The following is an 18,767-nucleotide window of genomic DNA, read 5'->3' as shown; positions in this document are numbered from 1 at the left end:
CAATCTGTAATGAATTGTGGTCCCCTGTTGCTCTTTCCTTTCTGAGCACGGTCTCCCTGTAGCACTACTGTTGTGACTTCCCAAAAGTGTGTGTGCGTGCCAGCTCCTGACCCCTTGGGATGGTAGCAGCTTAGGTCAGCTGAAGGTATATGTCTCTTCCATCTACTGGCAGATTTTGTGCATGTTCTGGTTAATTTTATCCTTTTATTCATGATAAGTATCCCAGAAAGGTAAGTAAAGACTGAGATAGCATGCATGGGCTTAGGAATTTACGTGCCCTGCTGCCTTAGAGCATGAGCGTCTAACTTCTTGAGGCTTCTTTGGAAAATGTGACTAAGAATCAGAGCAGGTCTTGATAGCTCTTGGATTTGGAAATCCTTTGTGGATATGTTTTTAAAACTGGGAGGGCTCAGCATTGGTCTTAGGTTGACCTGATGTGTGAACTTGTCCAAGCCACTGTTCTGATTTTCCCTTTTTAAGAAAAAGGAGTAATGCTAGTTTGTCTCCTAGAGTTTAGCCAGGAACCACTGAAAGTGGGGAAAGGAGGATGCACGATCTTTTGTTTTCAAAAGACCCTATAAGTCAAGGAGAACCAAAAACTCTGTATCGGTTGCTCTTATTAGAGTGTATTTTGGATCAAAATTAATGCTGATTTTATTACAGTGTAAATGTGTAGTCTTTGGCCTAAGGGGAAGAGGCTAATCTAGCCACCTAAGCAATGCTTACAAGGGCATGGAGTGACTGACAGACTCGTATAGATTCAGTATGTGTCCCGTCCAAGGTGAGATTAGTGATGTGAATAGAACAAAGCCCATGTCATCTGTTCTTGCTGTGAATGCCCTGAGGCTTTGTTTTCATTGCCGTGAATTCAGCCAACTGGAGCATTTTATTAGTGTATCAAGAAGAAAATGTCATGCTTTGTTCTATTCATTGATTGCTTTTTTTCAGCTTTGAAATGTAAAATTTACATGTCTGACTATGAGTAAGTTAATGTGACCTTTACTCACAGTCTAGACATTCCTGGGCTTGTAGCTGGCTTCCTAGTGGCTGCTGCATGCCCCCATCACAGCTGCAGGTGAACACATGAGCTATCACTTAGAAGGAGGGCATAGGAAAAGGATCTTGATGGCTGTAGAACTTCATCTCCTGTAATCTCATGTGAAGATCAGCACAATGTCATACTGGTTCTGCTCTTTGGTACCTCTTTTTCCTTCATTACTCTTGGAAGTAAGGCTTTGGATCAACATGGCTCTTTGATTTGGAAGTCATGATTGCTGTAATGCTTAATTCTTTGCTTTTTTCCTTCTCCTTACCTCTGTCTTTATCTTTTTCTCTCCTTATTCCTTCTGTCTCCTTTTTGCAGACTAGTTCCACTATGTCTCTGATTTCTGAACCCTCCCTAGAACCAGTTCCCAGTTCAGCAAATGCAGACTCCAGCAGCACTCCTCACAGCTTAACAGTGCTATCCCATTCCAGACACCCTTCTGCAAGTCACAGTGGGGACTTGGCAGTGCCAGCATCTGCTGCCTCAGCAGTCCTCTGCATTGAGGAAGGCAGTAACACTGTAGTTCTGCCTACTTCAGGGCATTCTGCCGCTCCTCCACGTATGCCCTGTTTGCCACAAATGGTCCCTGTGCCCCCGCCACGAGTCTTTTCTGGTTCTGCTACTCGTGGGGAGCAGATGACCTCTGCAAGCTTGGTTCGGCTGAGCAGAAAGCCTGACTCTTCTAGAAACGTTTTCCAGGCTGTGCCAGCTTCCAGTGTGGAGCTTCTGTGTAGATCTGCTAATGTGGATGCACAAGGCCTAGAGAATGATTTGGCAAAAGAGACTGAGAAGAAGGAGCAGAGAACTGACCCCAAAATCTCAAGTGTACCATTTTCAAAAACTTTAAATGGTCAAGGGAACGGGCAGATACCTAAAGAGCTGGATCAGCAGGGAGTATTCAGGGACAATTCAGCCCTTCCTTCCCAGGGCAGAAATGTGGAAACAGCTTTAGATGAGCTGTGGGCCCTGGAGCTGTCTGCACATGTGCCAGAGGCACGTGCGAAGAATGACAGCGTTTTGAATCCTGTGTATGAACCTTCTGTTGTGGCCCTGGATCGGTGGGATGTCTTCCCAGACACTAAAAACCAGTTGGGGTTTGTGGTGGAGCAAGGACAGGAGCTAAAGGCTGAAGTACCACATGAAACCAAGGTAGATGGCTGTCCTGATCTGGTCAAGAAGAGGCAGGGCAGAGAGAGAACTCCTAGGGAGGCAGGTACTGCTAACATGAACAAAGCTGGAGGAGACCAGGAAAATGAGCAGTTCAGAAGCTCTGCAGTCGCTCCGGAATCTCCTGAAAACGTTTGGAAAGCTGAATGGGATCTGCCATGCATCTCCAAACCACCCATTGAGAGGATTTCTGCATCAGGCCAGGCAGGCACTGAATGAATGCAGGAGTAGGATGAGTCCTAGCTAGGACTGTTCTGACAGCGCACTAACGTTTTGTGTGTGGTGTGAGTGTGCCTGGACTCACCCACACTAACAGCATGCAGCTCTGAGCAATGTTACTGACAGCTGCATGTCATGGAGGTTTGAAATCCTCTGCTTTTTCTTGTGGTCTCTTCTGCATGTCAGTCAGCAGCACAGAACATGGCAGTTTGTAGGGACTTCCCTGTGAAATGGACTCCTATTCCCTAACTGGGGTAAGGCTCAGCCCAGAGAGGCCTCTAAAAAGTTAAAGGGCTGTTTCATGCCACTGGAGGATGTTCCTGACTTGGGATGGCAGCTCCTCTGCTCTGCTAGCCTTTTTAGGTCTCATTGCTGGAGCTGTTGGTGTTCCTTCCAGCGCTGGAAGTATGCTTTGTGCACCAGACATCTCTGACCAAGAGCCTTATGCCTGTAAAGGGCAAACACAGAGAGGCTGCTCTGTGTCCTTGTGATGCTGAGGCTTCTTTAATGCTCAGTGGAGTGGTCATGCTGCACCTCCTATCTTGGCTTCCTGCTGGTTAATCTTTCCCTTCCTTTTCTAGATAGTTATTTTTGGCTGCTGTGATTATCCTTATGGGGTTTTTCCTTGCACTGAGTCACTGTTCTGGGCTGTGCCAAGAGGAATTTTGGCATTGTGGAATAAATGTCGTCACTCTTCCTGCTCACAATTGTCACTAATGGCTTGAGTTTGTGCTGTTGCATCTTGGGGCTTGCTCTGACATTGCTCTTCTCTGCTGATACTATTGCCTTTGTCATTTAGATTAAATCTTTAATCAAGAGGACAAAAGAGACTGCAAATGTGCATCCAATGTATCGTGACCTCTCTCCAAGGCGTAAACCAGGTCCTGCCATACTTCACAAGACTGAGTCCCAAGATCACTTGATTGAAGAGCTGCAGGACAGACTGGGCATCACTAAACAGGAACAGGAAGAATGGAAAAGCCAGGATGACTGGCTGACAGAGGGGGTCATTATTGCTGCCAGACCCCAGGGGGAAGAGCAGAATGGTGGACAGCAAGTAGAGAAGGTAGAAAGCAGGGACATGGGCTGGCAAATTCCAGCATGTCCCTCTGTCCAGATAGCATTGTGTGGAGGTGCAGATTAAGTTTCTGAGTGTCCTAAGCAACATGAAATGAAGACCTAACTCTTTCTACTCACCCTTGTCTGGCCTGAAAAGGGAACCAGCACACGGGTCCTAGTTCTTGATGTTTAAGAATTGGAGTGGGATCTGAGAGTGCTGGTGATGGTATCTGTTTGGACAGTCTGCTACTGTCACATGTCAAATGTCCATGTGGGGATTATTTTTAAAACCACACTGGGAAGCCTATCATAGAGGCGTGCTTTGTTTTCCCCAGTACTGTACCTGTGCAGGCAGTTCTGGGTATAAGATGGTGCTCTTCCTTGAGCTACGCGGAGAAGCACGTTTTCTAGTTCCCTTCTCTTTCTTGCTGCTTTTTCTCCTTAGATAAACATACTGGTAACAACCAGGCTTCCTGTTGCCTGAAGTGCTTGTTGGTTCCTCTTTGGATTTATTCACCATTGTTCTTCCTCTGTGTCTTTCTAGGTGGTTTTTCCTCCAGAATCCCTGCTCCCCCCAAGGAGGACAGTCTCTGTTCCAGCCTCTCCCCCGCTCCAGCCTTCCAAAGAAGCTGCAAAGACAGTCCCTGCTAATGCTGCTCCCTCTCATGTCTCTGGCCCTGCACCTCTCCTCCCACTCCTACCTCAGCCTTCCCATGTGCCATCTACCCCAGCTCCTAGTCCAGTCTCCTCCTCTTCCTTCAGCTTGGCTCCCCAGCCTCTCTTCCAGTGGGAAACTTCTGATGATGATTATCATGAGCTTTCTGTTGTGGGCACCCCTCCTTCTGAAGATCCTAGGCATTCCTGTTCTCCCCAGACCTGGACCCCTAGCACCAAGACAGTTGTTTCTGTTGGCTGTCAGACTGAAGATGATACTTTCTTCCCACAGATGCAGGCAGGCTTCTCCCTTCTGGTTGTTTTTTTTAGCAGTGTTTTCCAGTCCAACTACTGCTCCCAACTTGATAGCTCAATAGATAGAATGTTCAGGTGAAGGCTGGTACTGAACTGCTAGATAGGAGAGAGGACTCATTGGCAGTGTCTAATCCCAGCTGTGCCTATCTAGCACTGCGAAGTACATGTCTGTGGAATAACTTGCTAGTGTGTGTATGGTTCCTGTCTGTCCTGATGATCGCTTTGTGCAGCAGGGACTCTGTATTTTCCTCTGAGATGAAGGTAACTCTGAAACACAGGCTGCAACTCTCCCTGCCACAATCTCTCTTGGAGTGGGGGGAGTAAAAGATGGCAACATCTCAATACTGGAAGGAGCAAATCAGCAGTCCTTCCTGTGTTTGCCTGTTTAGACAGGTGTCCACAGTGCGAGTGGATTTTGGGGAGGAGATGGTATGATCGAGAGCTGTGTTCTGCATCTCCTGTCAGGGAAGGGCTGTAGCTCCAGGATGGTAGGAAGTCTTAATGTATATGAGCAGTGCAGTGGTGTGCAATGTCATGTGTACAGGCAGCTCCCAAGCAGTGAGCAAGGAGACACCTCTGCATCTTGAACTGTCCTACTTTTCAGGTGACTTCTGCTCCTCCCCTCGTCTGCAGTGCCAACCTGCTGGCTGCTCATGCACCCCTGGGCCCCCCCGCCCCTGAGAAGGCAGGACCTCCTTTCTGTTTCCTCAGCATGGTGTGCTCTTCTGGTCAATGAGTGTGCTGCAGATGCTGCTAGGATCTGCTCCAAGAGCTCCCAGTGCCATTAATGTAGATGATATCCTGTAGTGCATGGTTTGCTGCTCAGAGCTCGTAACTGAACTTGAGTGATGGCAGATCTCATGGGTGAGGGGCGGGAATTTGAAGAGCCTTTGCATGATGAATTTATGTGGATGCTGTGCTGAGTGTCCCCTGTAAACAGCAGGCATTGTGTGCAGGAGGTGGAAACAAACCTCTTTCAGGTGGGGACTCACCTGTGAGCTGTCAAGAAGGCTGGATCACCAGGCCAGGTAGAAATTGTAGTGTGCACAGGTGGTTGTTCCTGCACTGAGGTTAGCTGTGGCTTGCAGGAGTGTGTGGTCCCTACAGGCAAGGGTGAAGTGCTCTCTTGTGTTGATTTCATCTCATCATCTTTCTCTCCAGATGGTATTTATCATTTGTGTGTGGCATGTGTGCCTGCCCTGCCTGGTGGCCACAAGCCCCTGGTTAGAGTGGGAGAGGATACGATTCTCTCGACACGGTGCAGCCCTTTTCCTCCTGCTGTGCTGTGCAGGAAGCCCTGGCTTTGTCCTGGGACTCTGGCCTGGCTTTGTATACAAAGGCCTGTTGTCTCCCTCTGTGAGAAGTCTCCTTGCAATGGTGTGCTTTGGAGACATTCACTGTAACTGTTTGGTAGTAAATAACTGCTGTGTGGTGGAGGGTTTGTTTTAGGCTCAGGACATTGGCGTGTGATGGGGCTGCTCTCTCTGCTGCTGTGTGTTAGGCTCCGTTGGGAGTGATGCTGCATGCAAGGCAAGGCTGATGAGGAGTGTGTATATGTGTGTGTGTAAAAAAGCTAAAATTATGTATGTCATGAGAATTTCTGTACAAACGAGTAGAAACCAGGGTTTGTCATTGAGTAAACTAGTTGACTACAAGTACAAGCAGCTGCAGGACAGGGACTAGAGCTCCTCCTGTGGCTGGAAGGGCAAGTTCGGGCAAGGCTGTGAAGCACTTCAGTGTGTCCCTGCTCCCCTGGCTGTGCTGGCAGTAGGCTGGCGGGTTGTTCACAAGTGTAGATTTTATGTCTGTTTTAATCTATCCTCTTAGTAAGAGAAAACGTGCTCCAGACCAGCATCTCAGGGAGGGACTTCTTTGGGTCTCTCTAAACCTGACAGTAGCTATTGCAGTGCAAAGTCAGCTAAAATAACCTGTGTTTCATTATTGCAGTTTGCCTGCAAAGGGGGCTTTGGTGGCCAAAGAGAACACATACTTTGTTTATAAGTTATGAACCTAAGTAAAACGTTTCTCCCCCTCCTTCTTGGGAAGCCTTTCTAAGCTGTGTGTACTGTGGTGGTGTGAGTTTCAGAAATGGCCTCCGAGACAAGTATCTTAATCCCTTCCCCCCACCCCCGTGCATTTCCAGCGGTCCGACAATAGACGTGGCAGTCTTTCCATTGCAGTCCTGTCTGCTAGGGCTCTGCTGTGGATGCACTGCCCTCTCTGTAGGTAAACAGCGGGCAACTTGAAGGGAGTTATTTCCTTCCTGCTTCCACTTGCTTAGCTCAGGCGTGGGATGAGAGCCACCTGATGGGGGCAAAGGAGACTTGGCAAAAGGATCTGCAGAAGGTGGTGCAAAGGGAGGGAGGGAAAGGGAGAAGATATTCTAGCTGAAAGGGAGGTGAGATGAGGAAGAGGAGAGGGATCTCTGTCAGAGAGGAGAGAGTGACAACTGAGAGAGCGCAACAGCATAGAAATAAATAGAGAGAGGTCAAGGGAAGGGGCCCTCTGGACGGTGTCTCTGCCTTGTCAGCTGGCCAGGAACTGATGAGGTAAAGGGAGTTTTTTGGCAGAGGCTTAGAGAGCACTGTACTGACTGCTTGGGATCTGCTGGCGACTTCTGCTGTATGCACAGTGAAGGAAAATCAAATCCTTGGTTCACAGCTCTGCTGTTATACATCCCAGGGTCTCTGCATGGGCAGAATACATGTGTGTACTTGATCCTGGTTCTCACTGGCTTCTGCAGGTAGTGTAGCTGTCTCCTAGCAATCTCCTGTCCGTCTCTACAGAGGAGCCACTGGCAGCAGCAGCAGGCATTTATCTTGTAAGCACAGCAGCACTTGCGTTACAGTCTTTGTTTTCTCTTCCCTGCAGTTCATGGCGCAGGGGAAAGCCGGGAGCGGCTCCCCTCCATCCACAGCCTCCAAGCCTGGCAGTCAGCTGGACACCATGCTGGGAAGTCTCCAGTCTGACCTGAACAAACTGGGTGTAGCTACAGTTGCCAAAGGTGTCTGTGGAGCCTGCAAGAAGCCTATTGCTGGGCAGGTGAGTTGAAGGTGCTGTCTCATTGCTGAATCTTGGGCTGCAGCTGGGAGTAATGGGGAGGGCTGTTTCGTGAGGCTGAAGAGACTGGAGATGCTGGAGAAACTGAAGTACTCTATTTATCCACTGGCTAGGTACGCTGTAAGCTCCTCCAGTGACCTCTACCCTGCCCTTGAGGGACTGCCCTCTCCTGAGATGATAGGTAATTCAGTTTTCATGCTACCCCAGTCCAGGGCTCACTTGAGTAGTAGAACTTGTCATTCTTGCTGACCTCCAGCTGGTATCTTGTCATGTGGTCTAGGGGAGAGGGAGAGAGAGTTGTCCTTCATAATTTTTCTTCCCAACAGGTAGTTACAGCCATGGGGAAAACCTGGCACCCTGAGCACTTCGTCTGCACCCACTGCCAGGAGGAGATTGGGTCACGTAACTTCTTTGAGCGGGATGGTCAGCCCTACTGTGAGAAGGACTATCACAACCTCTTCTCCCCTCGCTGCTACTACTGCAATGGGCCGATCCTTGATGTAAGTTCCTTGGGGGGATTAAGGGTGCTGGCAAGGTGCTGCAGGCCTGGGTGTTAAAAACTCCACCCATGTGTCCTGGGTGGAAGATTTTCTTTGGGGACTTCTGTTTTTCCTTTGCCCTGGCTCTGAAAGGGAAACAACTTGGCCCAGTCAAATTCTTACACTAGTGAGAGGAGTTAGTCCCTCTTACCTTCGCTGAAGTTCCTTCAGAACCCCATATCGCTCCATCATTCCGGTAATGATTCCTCAGCATTTGTCTATTGGTAGCCTGTAGTAACAGGCACCAGTGCTAGCCGTTGAGAGCTGGACGGGGCCCTGTATAAGGGAGGAAGCAGTGTGTAAGATCCTTTTAGGGTAAAAAAAAGTGTGCAGTGGGGAAAGCCTGAATGAGCCAGACGCGGGGGAGAATTGACTCAGCTCTCTAAAGGACAGTCTATTTTAATGCATGCTCTTGTCAGTACCAACATTAATGTGTTCTTTCCCCCACCCAGCCCCCCCTTACCTCCAAGCAGAAGCCATCATTTACATGACTTGCACTTTGTCTTCTTCTGAACAGAAAGTGGTGACGGCTTTGGACAGGACATGGCACCCTGAACACTTTTTCTGTGCCCAGTGTGGAGCTTTCTTTGGACCTGAAGGTATTGCTGGTTTATGCAATCTCCTCCCTAAACTGCAGACAAATGTGTAAGGCAGAGCTGCTGTTAGGGGACAGCCTGAGAGATGACAGGGGAACTACTGAAGATGGAAGTTCCAAGGGCTATAGCTGTTTATGGGGGAAGAATGCTAGCAGTAATCTTCCTTTCTCCCTGGAGAGGAAGAATATGCATGTGCGTGCATGGGACAGGAAGGGCAGCAGAACAAGGAACAGCTACCTGCTGTGTCTGTGTGTTAGCAGAGGGAAGGATGATCCTACCCATGCTGGTTAACCCGCAGAGCTTGGCTGGTGTTAGGTAAAGATCAGGAGCTGATACTCTTTGCCTCTGTTCTCTGTTGGCAGGATTTCATGAGAAGGATGGCAAAGCCTATTGCCGCAAAGACTACTTTGACATGTTTGCTCCCAAGTGTGGAGGCTGTGCCCGGGCTATCCTGGAAAACTACATCTCTGCCTTGAACACCCTGTGGCACCCTGAATGCTTTGTCTGTCGGGTAAGAAACCCAAGGTCCTTTGCTGCTGCTCTACGACCCCTCTGATTTCCACCCTGCAGGCATCTGGTCCCTTATCAGGAAAAGGCATCTGTGGGGTAGTGAAGGGCAGCCAGCCCCACGAGATAAAAACATGTCAGCAACCAAACACCTTCTTGTTCCTCTGCCTGTTTACATTAAACTTTCTAGCTGCTTTGCTCTTTCTGTTCCCAGCTGCAATTATGGGCTTCTGCAGCAGCTCACAGATAAACAGAGACATTTTCTGTGACCTTTAAATAATTATAAGCTAAGCTTCTCTCTAAGCACTTGCCTCAGCAATCAGATTTTGAGAATCTTCCTCCCATGCTCCATCTGACAATGTAAAATAATGAGACTGACCTTGTTCAGACAAACATGCAAGTCAGTGAAATAGTGGCAGGCTCCGTACAACAGGCATAATAAACAGGAATACTGCAGATTAAATGCTTGGCACTCTTTCAGAAAGCCTAGCAAATATTAACTCTTACAGGCCCCAAGAGATGAGCAAAATCAGCCAGTGCTTCCTAGAGCGGGAAAGAGAGGCAGAGACCACAACAAGCAGCATAACCACAAGCTGCTGATTCCTGGTATGATGCTCAGAGCAGACTGTCACCATGCTGTTCGGACTGCCTGCCGAGAACTATCTGTGGCTCCCAGAGTGGTGTGCAGAGAGTGGAGGCAGAAGATGGCAGTCCTGGCTGTGTGGGGCTGGGGAGGGCTGTGCCTTTTTGTGCAGAGATTGAGACTTCCATCAAGCAGTTCTGCTTTCCTTTCCCCCTGCTGCCACACTGTGAGTATTAGTGGGGCCAGCACTGATGTCTTCTAGGACACGAGATGGGATTCTATTCCTGTTTTTGCTAAAGCAGAGCAGACTTTTCAGCTGTCCTGCTGACTGAGGGAGGAGACTGTTTATTGAACTAATTGTCAGCATTAGGAAAGTCTTGGTCTCGCTGCAGGCAAACTGCATTTGTCCCAGTATTGAGAGTGTTCAGCTCTCCATGGCTCTGTTTGCTGGACTTGGGTGTACGTGTTGGGGTCCAGCTGTGTGTGATACTGTGTGTCCTCACTGGGGAAGAGGATGGTGTTGGGGCTGAGCAAAACCAGCATTCTGGAAATCTGGCTTCTCCTCTGGGCCTTGCTGCTGATGTGTTCGGTAAATCTGGCAGTATCCTCGACTCTCCCCCACACCCTGCTGCCTCAGTTTCCCACTCGTACAAGGAGGGGAGTCTCCCCAATCTTGTGGGGATGGTGGGTGCTTCTGTTGCAGCTTCTGAAGTGTAGTATCCTCAGCTGCCTGACACTGAGGGGGGTGAGGAGCTCTGGACACTAATAAGCGCATAGCTGGTGTATCCTCTTCACCTCCTCTATTCAAAATCATTAGCACTGTAGAACAAACAGTTTCTCCCAGTGGCGATGCGTGTGTACCTGGTGGAGATGTTTCAGGATGGACGATCCTGTGCAAAGTGTACCTGTGTAATGCCAGCCATTCTGGAGAGATCACTTGTAAAGATTAATTGTGCCTCATTTTCTCAGCTGGAACCAGTCCCATGGTCATCAAAATTCTGCTGCATGAAAGTCTGTGTTGGTCCCTGGTTCTGCCTGCCATTGTGGGGAAGCTGGAGTGAGATTAAAAAAAAAAAAAAGGGAAAGGTGCTGCAGGGTTTCCCATCTCAGGGGGAGGAGTGTTCTCCTTTCTCCTGGCTGGACACATCTCGTAGCTCATCTGTAGTATTTTCTTTGTAGAAGTGAAACCAGCTAGAGGAAGGAGCATGGTTAATTCCCTTGTCCATCTATCAGTCTTTCCTTGGAAACTTCTTGATGGACAGGGTTTGGCTCTTTGGACAACACGATGATGCTGAAAGGCAGCAGTTCACCCTGCTCACAGTACAGCTGGGCTGTGCCACAGAGCAGAGGAGGCTTGTGGAGCTGCCCACATCCCCAGCTTGTTAAACAATGTGTCCCCTTCTGCTTTATCCTCCTGCAGGAATGTTTTACACCATTCATCAATGGCAGCTTCTTTGAGCATGACGGGCAGCCCTACTGCGAGGTGCATTACCACGAGCGTCGCGGCTCGCTCTGCTCCGGTTGCCAGAAGCCTATCACAGGACGCTGCATCACTGCTATGGGCAAGAAGTTTCACCCTGAACACTTTGTCTGTGCCTTCTGCCTCAAGCAGCTCAACAAAGGAACCTTCAAAGAACAGAACGACAAGCCCTACTGCCAGAACTGCTTTCTCAAGCTCTTCTGTTAGAGGCATCATAGATGGGCGCTAAGCATCTTTCTGCCACCCCCTTGGCAGTTCTGTCTCTCTGAACATTACTGTGATTTAGAAACCTTACCAGGCAGGGGAGGAGGGTGGGGCGGGGGTGGGGTGGGAATGCTTTCTGCTGCTATGGAGAGGCAGTAGATCCAGAGATGAGACGGACCATTAAACTGGAAATGCCCTTGCTGTGTCTCAGTAGAGAGAGGCTGAGTCCCCTCATTATGGTGTGCGTGTCTGTGTGTGTGACTGACAGCTGAGCTTAGCTCGAGGGCTCCAACAGGGAGATTTTACCCAGCCCCCTCCTGGCAGAAGGAATCTCTGCCAGTACGTTTCAGCCTGTGTCAGCTCCCTGAGCAAATCGTGACGCTTGCAGACCACACAGCCCTCTGCTTTGACACCTCTTTCTCAGGCTTTTGTCTGCATGCGTGCAGTCTGAGCAGTAGCACAGCGAGGGCACCCTCTGATCTCAGTGCCACCCTGGCTCCGCTCACTAGAGCCACGTGGCATGTGTGACTTACTGAGATCAGAGCATCAGCACAGGCAGCCAAGACCCTGCAAGGGTCTCTCCAGTTCCATTACACTGTAAGGAGATGATACCACTTACTCTATTTTTTTTTTTCTTTTTTTTAAAAGAGGAATCAAGATGTTACTGTGTGGGGTGGTTTTTTTTCCCTAGCTTGTTATTCCCTGCCTTTTCTCAACACATTGGAGCAGGAGGTGGAGTAAGCCCCGACCATCCCTCAGCACTGATGTGCGCTCCTGTGGGTGACATCCTGTGCCAGGCACCTCCGTCAGCACCCAGGCCTGCTCAGGGCATCTGCTCCCCTTGCCTGCTGCTCCCAGGAGAGAGGAAGGGGCATCGTCCCTTCTTTAAAAGCAGGTGCAGAGAGGTTAGAGCATAGCCTTTTTTGTCCATCCCTGTCGTGAGTGAGTGTGACGTGTGTTTATCTGGCCTGAAACTCTCTCATCTATCAGGGCCTGAAACTATCACAAAAGTGGGGAGAAGTGGAGGGGTTTAAGAAGCCAGGAAAAAAAAAGTTCCAAACTTTATATCCTTTCTTCTTCCTCTCTTTGCTAATGAGACCTGTCAGCCCCTTGGTATTTCCCTTTTCTGTGCTCTTGTTAAACATGTTCTACTGAGAGATGCTAGAGCAATAACCTTTTATATTGACTGTTACTGGTATAACAAGTCCCTTGGGTCAGGTGTGTGTGACACACTTGGAGTTTTACTATCAAAGTGAATACTGTATCCTGTCTTTGATAAGAACTGTAGATTTCTACACTGATTTTGAATTCATACCTAATTTACTTTTAATCCTCTTATACAGAAACTGGTTTTGAAGTGATTTTAAGAAAGCAACTTTTATATCAAGCTGTGCTGTTCTAGGCAGTATGCCAGTTGTGCTGGTTTACTGCATCTGTAACCTCGAAGCTTTGTTAAGCCTAACTAACATTCAATATTTTCTTTTTATTGCGGGTTGGGAGGGGCTGGAATCTATGGGGAAGGGAATGTGACTTGTATTTTTTTTTCCTAGCACAGGCAGGTGAACTGTGAATAGCTCCCCCCCACCCCCCACCCCGTGGGTCACCTAAAAGTGTGGTTTTTTGGTTTTTGTTGTAACCTGTAAACTGCTGTATCTGAATCATCTGCCGTTCTCCCAAAGCCCAGCTTCCAGGATGTTATAGTGAGTCTTAATATGATGCTGCAGGGGGGAAGAGCTCAGACCTTCGCCCTTAGTTTCTTCTCTTCAGCCACCTGAAATCAGAGCAGGGCTAATTGGGGAAGGGGTTCCTTTTCTCCTGTGGAAAAAAGATATTGTAACTAAGGAGAAGAAATCGGGAGAGACAGACTCTGTCCCTGACTAGCTGTGTAACTTTGGGCCAGTCACTAAACCTTACCGTGCCTCAGTTTCCCCATCTGTAAAATGGGGGCAGTTTAGCCTGGATTTGTGAGGTTGTTGTGAGGCTTAGTTCACATTTGCTAAAGCACTTTTAGGTCTCTGGCTGGAGGGTGCTATGGAAGGTGGAATATTACGTTGAAATACCTGACAGCGTTCTGTGGTAACAGCTGAAGCAGCCCAGAGCACGGTGTTTGGAATTACGTCTCCAGAGTGCTACAGCAATACTGACATCTGGTTGCGCTTTTCAGCTTGGCGGGTGCATTAGGGTTCCGGGGGCAACTGTGTCAGAAACCAGCCTGACCTTAGGCTGGCATCTGTGGGTTACTGTCCCACGTAACCTTTCCGCGGTGCTTCGCTGCCCTGCTTGGGTCACGGAAATTGTTGTTCACTGGTGTCCCCGTACAAATGAACCTCGGTTTGTGGTTGTGAGACTGAAGGGAGCTGTGGAAGCACTAGAGCTAAAGCTGTGTCAGCTGGGCTGAGCGCAGCTCTTGGAGAGTTTGCGAGGCAAGAAACCTTGTGCATTTGTCTTTTCATCTTTGAAATTGATTTGACTTAAAATGGACGTTTCTAAGCTGCATGTGTTTATCTTGCTGCAAAGGTCAACTTCTTCCCGTGCCACTAAGAGGACGAAAAGCTGTTGTGGCGGGAGTGCTGGAGAGGAGCAAGAAGATGTTTCTGGCACTACCGCTTGTTGTGTGACACCTGCAAACTGTGTAATTGTGTGCCTCAGTTTCCCTGTCTGGGGAGTCTTTAACCTACCTCGCTGATAGTTGAGGCTTGTGTAAGTGATGCTTCTGGCACGTGTGGAAAACCCTGGGTGCAGGGTGCTGTGCAGGTGTGCTGATGGGGCACAGCGCCGAAGGCTCGTCTGTCTTTAGTGCTTAACGGAGATTGTTAAACACACAACCTCCTGAGCAAGATGTTGAGCATGTCCTGGATTTATCTGGTTTCTGGTGTGCTGGGATGCTACATGGATGCTACTCTGCCAAATAATGACTTTTTGTGGCTGCTGCCACTGTGGATGTCCAAAACGCCTGTTATTTGATTTCAAGTGCAGTTTTAGGGTAGCACAGCCATGGTGCTGCGTGAGTGGCCTGGGAGGGTGGCCTGTGGGGAGAGACAGGGTGCGAGGGCTGGGGATGGTGCGATGGTGTGTCCCCAGGGGTGGAGAGGAGAGGGGTGGGTGGCTGCGGCAGGCTGCCCCTGGGCAGGGGGGGGGTTGTCTTTAAAGGCCTCAGCTCTGTGTGCAGCCCCCCCGGACCAAGTGCTACCCCTGGTCTTTCACACCACGTCTGGGCTGGGCTGGGGGATGCTCTGCTGGGTCGACAGTTATTTGATATCTTTTCTCCCTTGTAAACTTCTAACTCCGCTTTCTTTTTTCCATTTAAAATTCTTGCAGTTAACGCTAATAAAATTTTTACCGTTATTCTCACGTCTGTGTTGTGATTGTTTCTAGCCCTTAAGCTTGTGAGACACCAGAAGCAAAGCGGGTCACCCTTCGGGGGCTGCTGTGGTGGGGGTGTTGGGAGGAAAGCTCGCCCTCTCTTCCCGCCGGGGCCGCCGAGCCCTCCCCGCGCCGCAGCGCGCTCCTCCGGCCGCCAGGGGGCGAGCCGCGCCTTCCGCCGCCGCGCGGCCTCCTGCGCCGCCCGCGCCTTCCGCCGCCGGTCCTATAAGTGACAGGCGCGCTGCTCAATGAGAACGGCGGTGTGCCCTGATTGACACGCGGCGGGAAGCCAATAGGTTGAGCTGAGGTAGCTCCGCGGCTCGCTGCGATTGGGCATGAGCCGCGGTATAAAAGGAGGTGGACCCGCCCTCCGGCCTTTCTTTCCCGGAGCCCTCGTGGAGGTGGGTGCGCGGCGCGGCGGCTCCCGTGGGCCCGGGGCGGGCCTGGGCGGCCGGGCCGCGGTGGGAGCGTACCCGGAGCGTGCCCGGGGTCCTGGGCCGCGGCCGCGGCAGGACTGTCGAGCGGGGAGCGCGGAGCCGCGGGGAGGAGGCGGGGGAAGGAAGGGAAAGGGTGCGGACCCGCCTGAGCCACGCTTCTCCCCGGCAGGTCCCAGCTCGTCTTTAAACCCACCGGGCGATCCTTGGAGCACCGCCGCGATGCCCAGGGAAGACAGGGCTACGTGGAAATCCAACTACTTCATGAAAATCATCGTGAGTGTCGGCGCGGCCCCGGAGGCCCGAGGCCTGGCCCGGAGGCCCGGCCCTCGTGGGGCGCTGCCGCCGCCTGGGCTTTGGGGGCGATCCCGGCCCACAGAGAGCGGTCCTGGCGCTGCTCGGGGCAGCGGGAATCGGGCTGGCGTGCCTGCGGGGGGGTCTTTTTAAAAAAGAGATGGCGTGCCATAGGTGGTCTGTTTAAGGAACGGTTACGTGGCGATAGGAAGAGATGAAGATAGTCCAGATCAGAGTGTTTTTAAGGCTCTTGTGAGAATTTGCTGTGGCAGTTACAGAGGTAACTTGTTAAGGGATCTAACTAGATAGCTGAGTGAAAGGTGCAGCCTTGTGGTGCACCCAACGTCAGTTTGAGCTGAGCACTCTCATACCTCTGACAGATTTTTTTTTACGTTTTAACGTGTTGAGGTTTTAGCGCTGCTCTGTTCACTTGTCCAGATTTCTTTGTATAGTTACAGTGTTTTTCTTGCTATAGCAACTCCTGGATGATTACCCAAAATGTTTCATTGTGGGAGCAGACAATGTGGGATCCAAGCAGATGCAGCAAATCCGTATGTCCCTGCGTGGAAAGGCTGTTGTGCTGATGGGGAAGAATACAATGATGCGCAAAGCTATTCGTGGTCATCTGGAGAATAACCCTGCCTTAGAAAAGTGGGTAACGGTGTCTGAATGTACTGCTGGATCCTCTGTCTGGGAGGAGGAGAAATTGTCTGAGACACAGAACTGAAGGCTGTCATCTTTCTTTCAGGCTGCTGCCTCACATCCGTGGGAATGTGGGCTTTGTCTTCACCAAGGAGGATCTGACTGAGATCCGGGACATGCTGCTGGCTAACAAGGTAGGGGAGATCAGCCCTCACCATGTCTCTGGGCTGGTAGATGTGGAATTAAAAGTAAAACTGAAACTGCATGGGGGATACCTGATTATTAGGAGCCTTCAAGCGTTGGGAACTAGGCTCCTGCCGCCTTAGCCTAACTGCTCAAGTTCAGCTTCTGTCTGACTTGTGTGTGCCTGGGTGATGTCCATGCTGGAGGAACGCTTCAGGAAGGAGTTGACGCCATCCCACGAGATCTGAGAGGTGAGCATTCTTTCAGTTTCTCGTTTTCCCTTTCTCCAGGTGCCAGCAGCTGCCCGTGCCGGCGCTATTGCTCCTTGTGATGTGACTGTGCCGGCCCAGAACACTGGTCTCGGACCTGAGAAAACCTCCTTTTTCCAGGCCTTGGGCATCACCACGAAGATTTCCAGAGGGACCATTGAAATTCTGGTTAGTGAGCAGCGTGCTGCTGTTGTTGAGGCTCTTCCTTGGCTGAAGGCAGAGCTGTAAAGGATTGTGGCAGTTGGCGGAGCTGTAAAGGTTAAAGCTCCCGTTCGTGCTGAAATACTGTATCAGCAGTCTGACTGCTGCACTTTGGGAACTTGAAGGAGGATGTCTGGCTTGGCTCCGGTATGCAGTGTGGGGGGATTTAAGTTCTCCATCAGATCTCAGCTGTGTGGTTAAGCTCTGCTGGAGGAACTCACAGGCGAGCTACCTGCAGGTAACGCAGGAAGGGGGCTGCCTTTCTCCTAGCTGAGATGTACCTGCTTGCGTGGTCTAGGGCTTTCTCAACTTATGGAGCTGAACTTGGAGCCTGTCTTTGTTGTGCTCATTTGTTCTTTCAGCTCCATCTCTTGCCATTGGAAATGTGTGTTTGTGTCCCGTTGCCTTGATGTGCCAAATTTCTTTGCGCGTATTCACTCCTTTTCTCCTTATTTCCTCAGAGCGATGTGCAGCTCATCAAGACCGGAGACAAAGTGGGTGCCAGCGAAGCCACCCTGCTGAACATGCTGAACATCTCCCCCTTCTCTTTCGGGTTGGTGATCCAGCAGGTCTTTGACAATGGCAGCATTTACAATCCCGAAGTGCTGGACATCACCGAGGAGACCTTGCACAAACGCTTCCTGGAGGTGAGTGCCACAACCTGTATCCATTATGTTCCACCTCTTCTGCCTAACTGCTGTGGCAGCCAGCACTGCCCCAGAATGAAGTATGATCTCTGGTATTCTCTGTGAGGTCCTGCAGAGCCAAGAGGTCTCCCCAGTGCCCTGCAGAAACTGTCAGGGAGTAGGCTTTTTCATCTGAAGGTAGTTCAGAAAGCGTTTGAGGCCATTTAAATCCTTCTCTGATTTCACTGGAGCTGCGGTACTTGTGTGCATTGCACGCTATCCCTCGTTACGTTGGCAGTGTAGAAATGTGCCATCGTCTGCCATGGTTTGTAGTCCAGGTTATTTCTCAGAGCACAGAAACATGAGTCTCTCTCCTCACAGGGTGTTCGTAATGTTGCCAGCGTCTGTCTGCAGATTGGGTACCCGACCATTGCTTCTGTGCCCCACTCCATCATCAACGGGTACAAGCGGGTCCTAGCTGTGGCGGTGGAGACCGACTACACCTTCCCGCTGGCTGAAAAGGTAATGGCCGCGTCTGATCTGCTGCTCAGAGGGGTGGTAAAAATGCAGCCGGGTGTTTCACAGAAACACCTTGCACGTCACCTAGTTTGAAAGGACTCGGACCTGCCTGTGTGCGAGGGACCTGTCCTGAAAAGGGACACTTGCTTTCATCTGTTGTGTACAAATGGCAGGAGAAAGCTGAATTACCTGGTGTTCCTTCCTCCCTGGGGCTATTACACTTGAGTGTAGCTGAAATGTCTTTGATTCTTCATATATGGCAGTGATAAGTGCATCTGATAGGCTTCTGGCAAGCTGCACGCGTTGCCTTTATGATTGCAAAGGTTCAGTCCTTCAAAACGTTTGTTTCCTTTGAGTTTACCTTTTTTCCCCCTCTTTTTGCAGGTGAAGGCCTTCCTGGCAGACCCCTCTGCTTTTGTGGCGGCCATCCCTGTGGCAGCTGAAACAGCTGCACCTGCCGCTGCTGCTGCTGCTGCTCCAGCGAAAGAGGCAGCGAAGGAGGAATCGGAGGAGTCTGATGAGGACATGGGATTCGGTCTCTTTGACTAACAGCAGCCACCGTCTGTCTGTTGGTGTCTGAGTTGGTCCAATGGGAGAAATAAAAAGCTGTTTTACACCTTCATGTGTGCCCGCATCGATGGTGTAAGCTCCAGATCACCGGGGGCTTGGGAAAAGTGTAATCGAGGGGCTCCGGTGTGCTGCAGAGGAAAGCTTGTTCCTCGGGGCCCGCTGCTCTCTGCACCCCCTGGCCGCGCAGCCCTCCCCGCTGGGTGCCGGGCGGCCGCTGCAGCCGGGGCTGAGCAGAGGC

General features: G+C 50.4%; 2 protein-coding genes across 3 annotated transcripts in view; both read left to right on the top strand.

Annotated features, from left to right (window-relative positions):
• The window catches only part of PXN (paxillin), a 47,800-nt gene extending 36,277 nt beyond the window's left edge, over nt 1-11,523 (top strand). For both annotated transcript variants that reach the window (XM_050906842.1, XM_050906843.1), the window contains exons 7-11: nt 7,331-7,501; nt 7,846-8,019; nt 8,576-8,657; nt 9,017-9,165; nt 11,165-11,523. In XM_050906842.1, the coding sequence (XP_050762799.1) occupies nt 7,331-7,501; nt 7,846-8,019; nt 8,576-8,657; nt 9,017-9,165; nt 11,165-11,431 (843 nt within the window). In that variant the 3' untranslated portion in view covers nt 11,432-11,523. The remainder of the gene's footprint in view (nt 1-7,330; nt 7,502-7,845; nt 8,020-8,575; nt 8,658-9,016; nt 9,166-11,164) is intronic.
• A 3,863-nt stretch (nt 11,524-15,386) lies between these two features.
• RPLP0 (ribosomal protein lateral stalk subunit P0) lies at nt 15,387-18,579 on the top strand. Its single transcript, XM_050906513.1, has 7 exons — nt 15,387-15,501; nt 15,995-16,170; nt 16,268-16,355; nt 16,635-16,781; nt 17,276-17,461; nt 17,822-17,962; nt 18,344-18,579. The coding sequence occupies exons 1-7, from the start codon at nt 15,448-15,450 to the stop codon at nt 18,506-18,508; spliced, it is 957 nt and encodes a 318-aa protein (XP_050762470.1). The 5' UTR covers nt 15,387-15,447; the 3' UTR covers nt 18,509-18,579.
• Nucleotides 18,580-18,767: the final 188 nt, after the last annotated feature.

This window comes from Gymnogyps californianus, chromosome 16 (genome assembly GCF_018139145.2).
Source record: "Gymnogyps californianus isolate 813 chromosome 16, ASM1813914v2, whole genome shotgun sequence".
In the NCBI taxonomy this organism is placed as follows: domain Eukaryota; kingdom Metazoa; phylum Chordata; class Aves; order Accipitriformes; family Cathartidae; genus Gymnogyps; species Gymnogyps californianus.
This window is presented reverse-complemented; position numbering and strand designations above follow the sequence as displayed.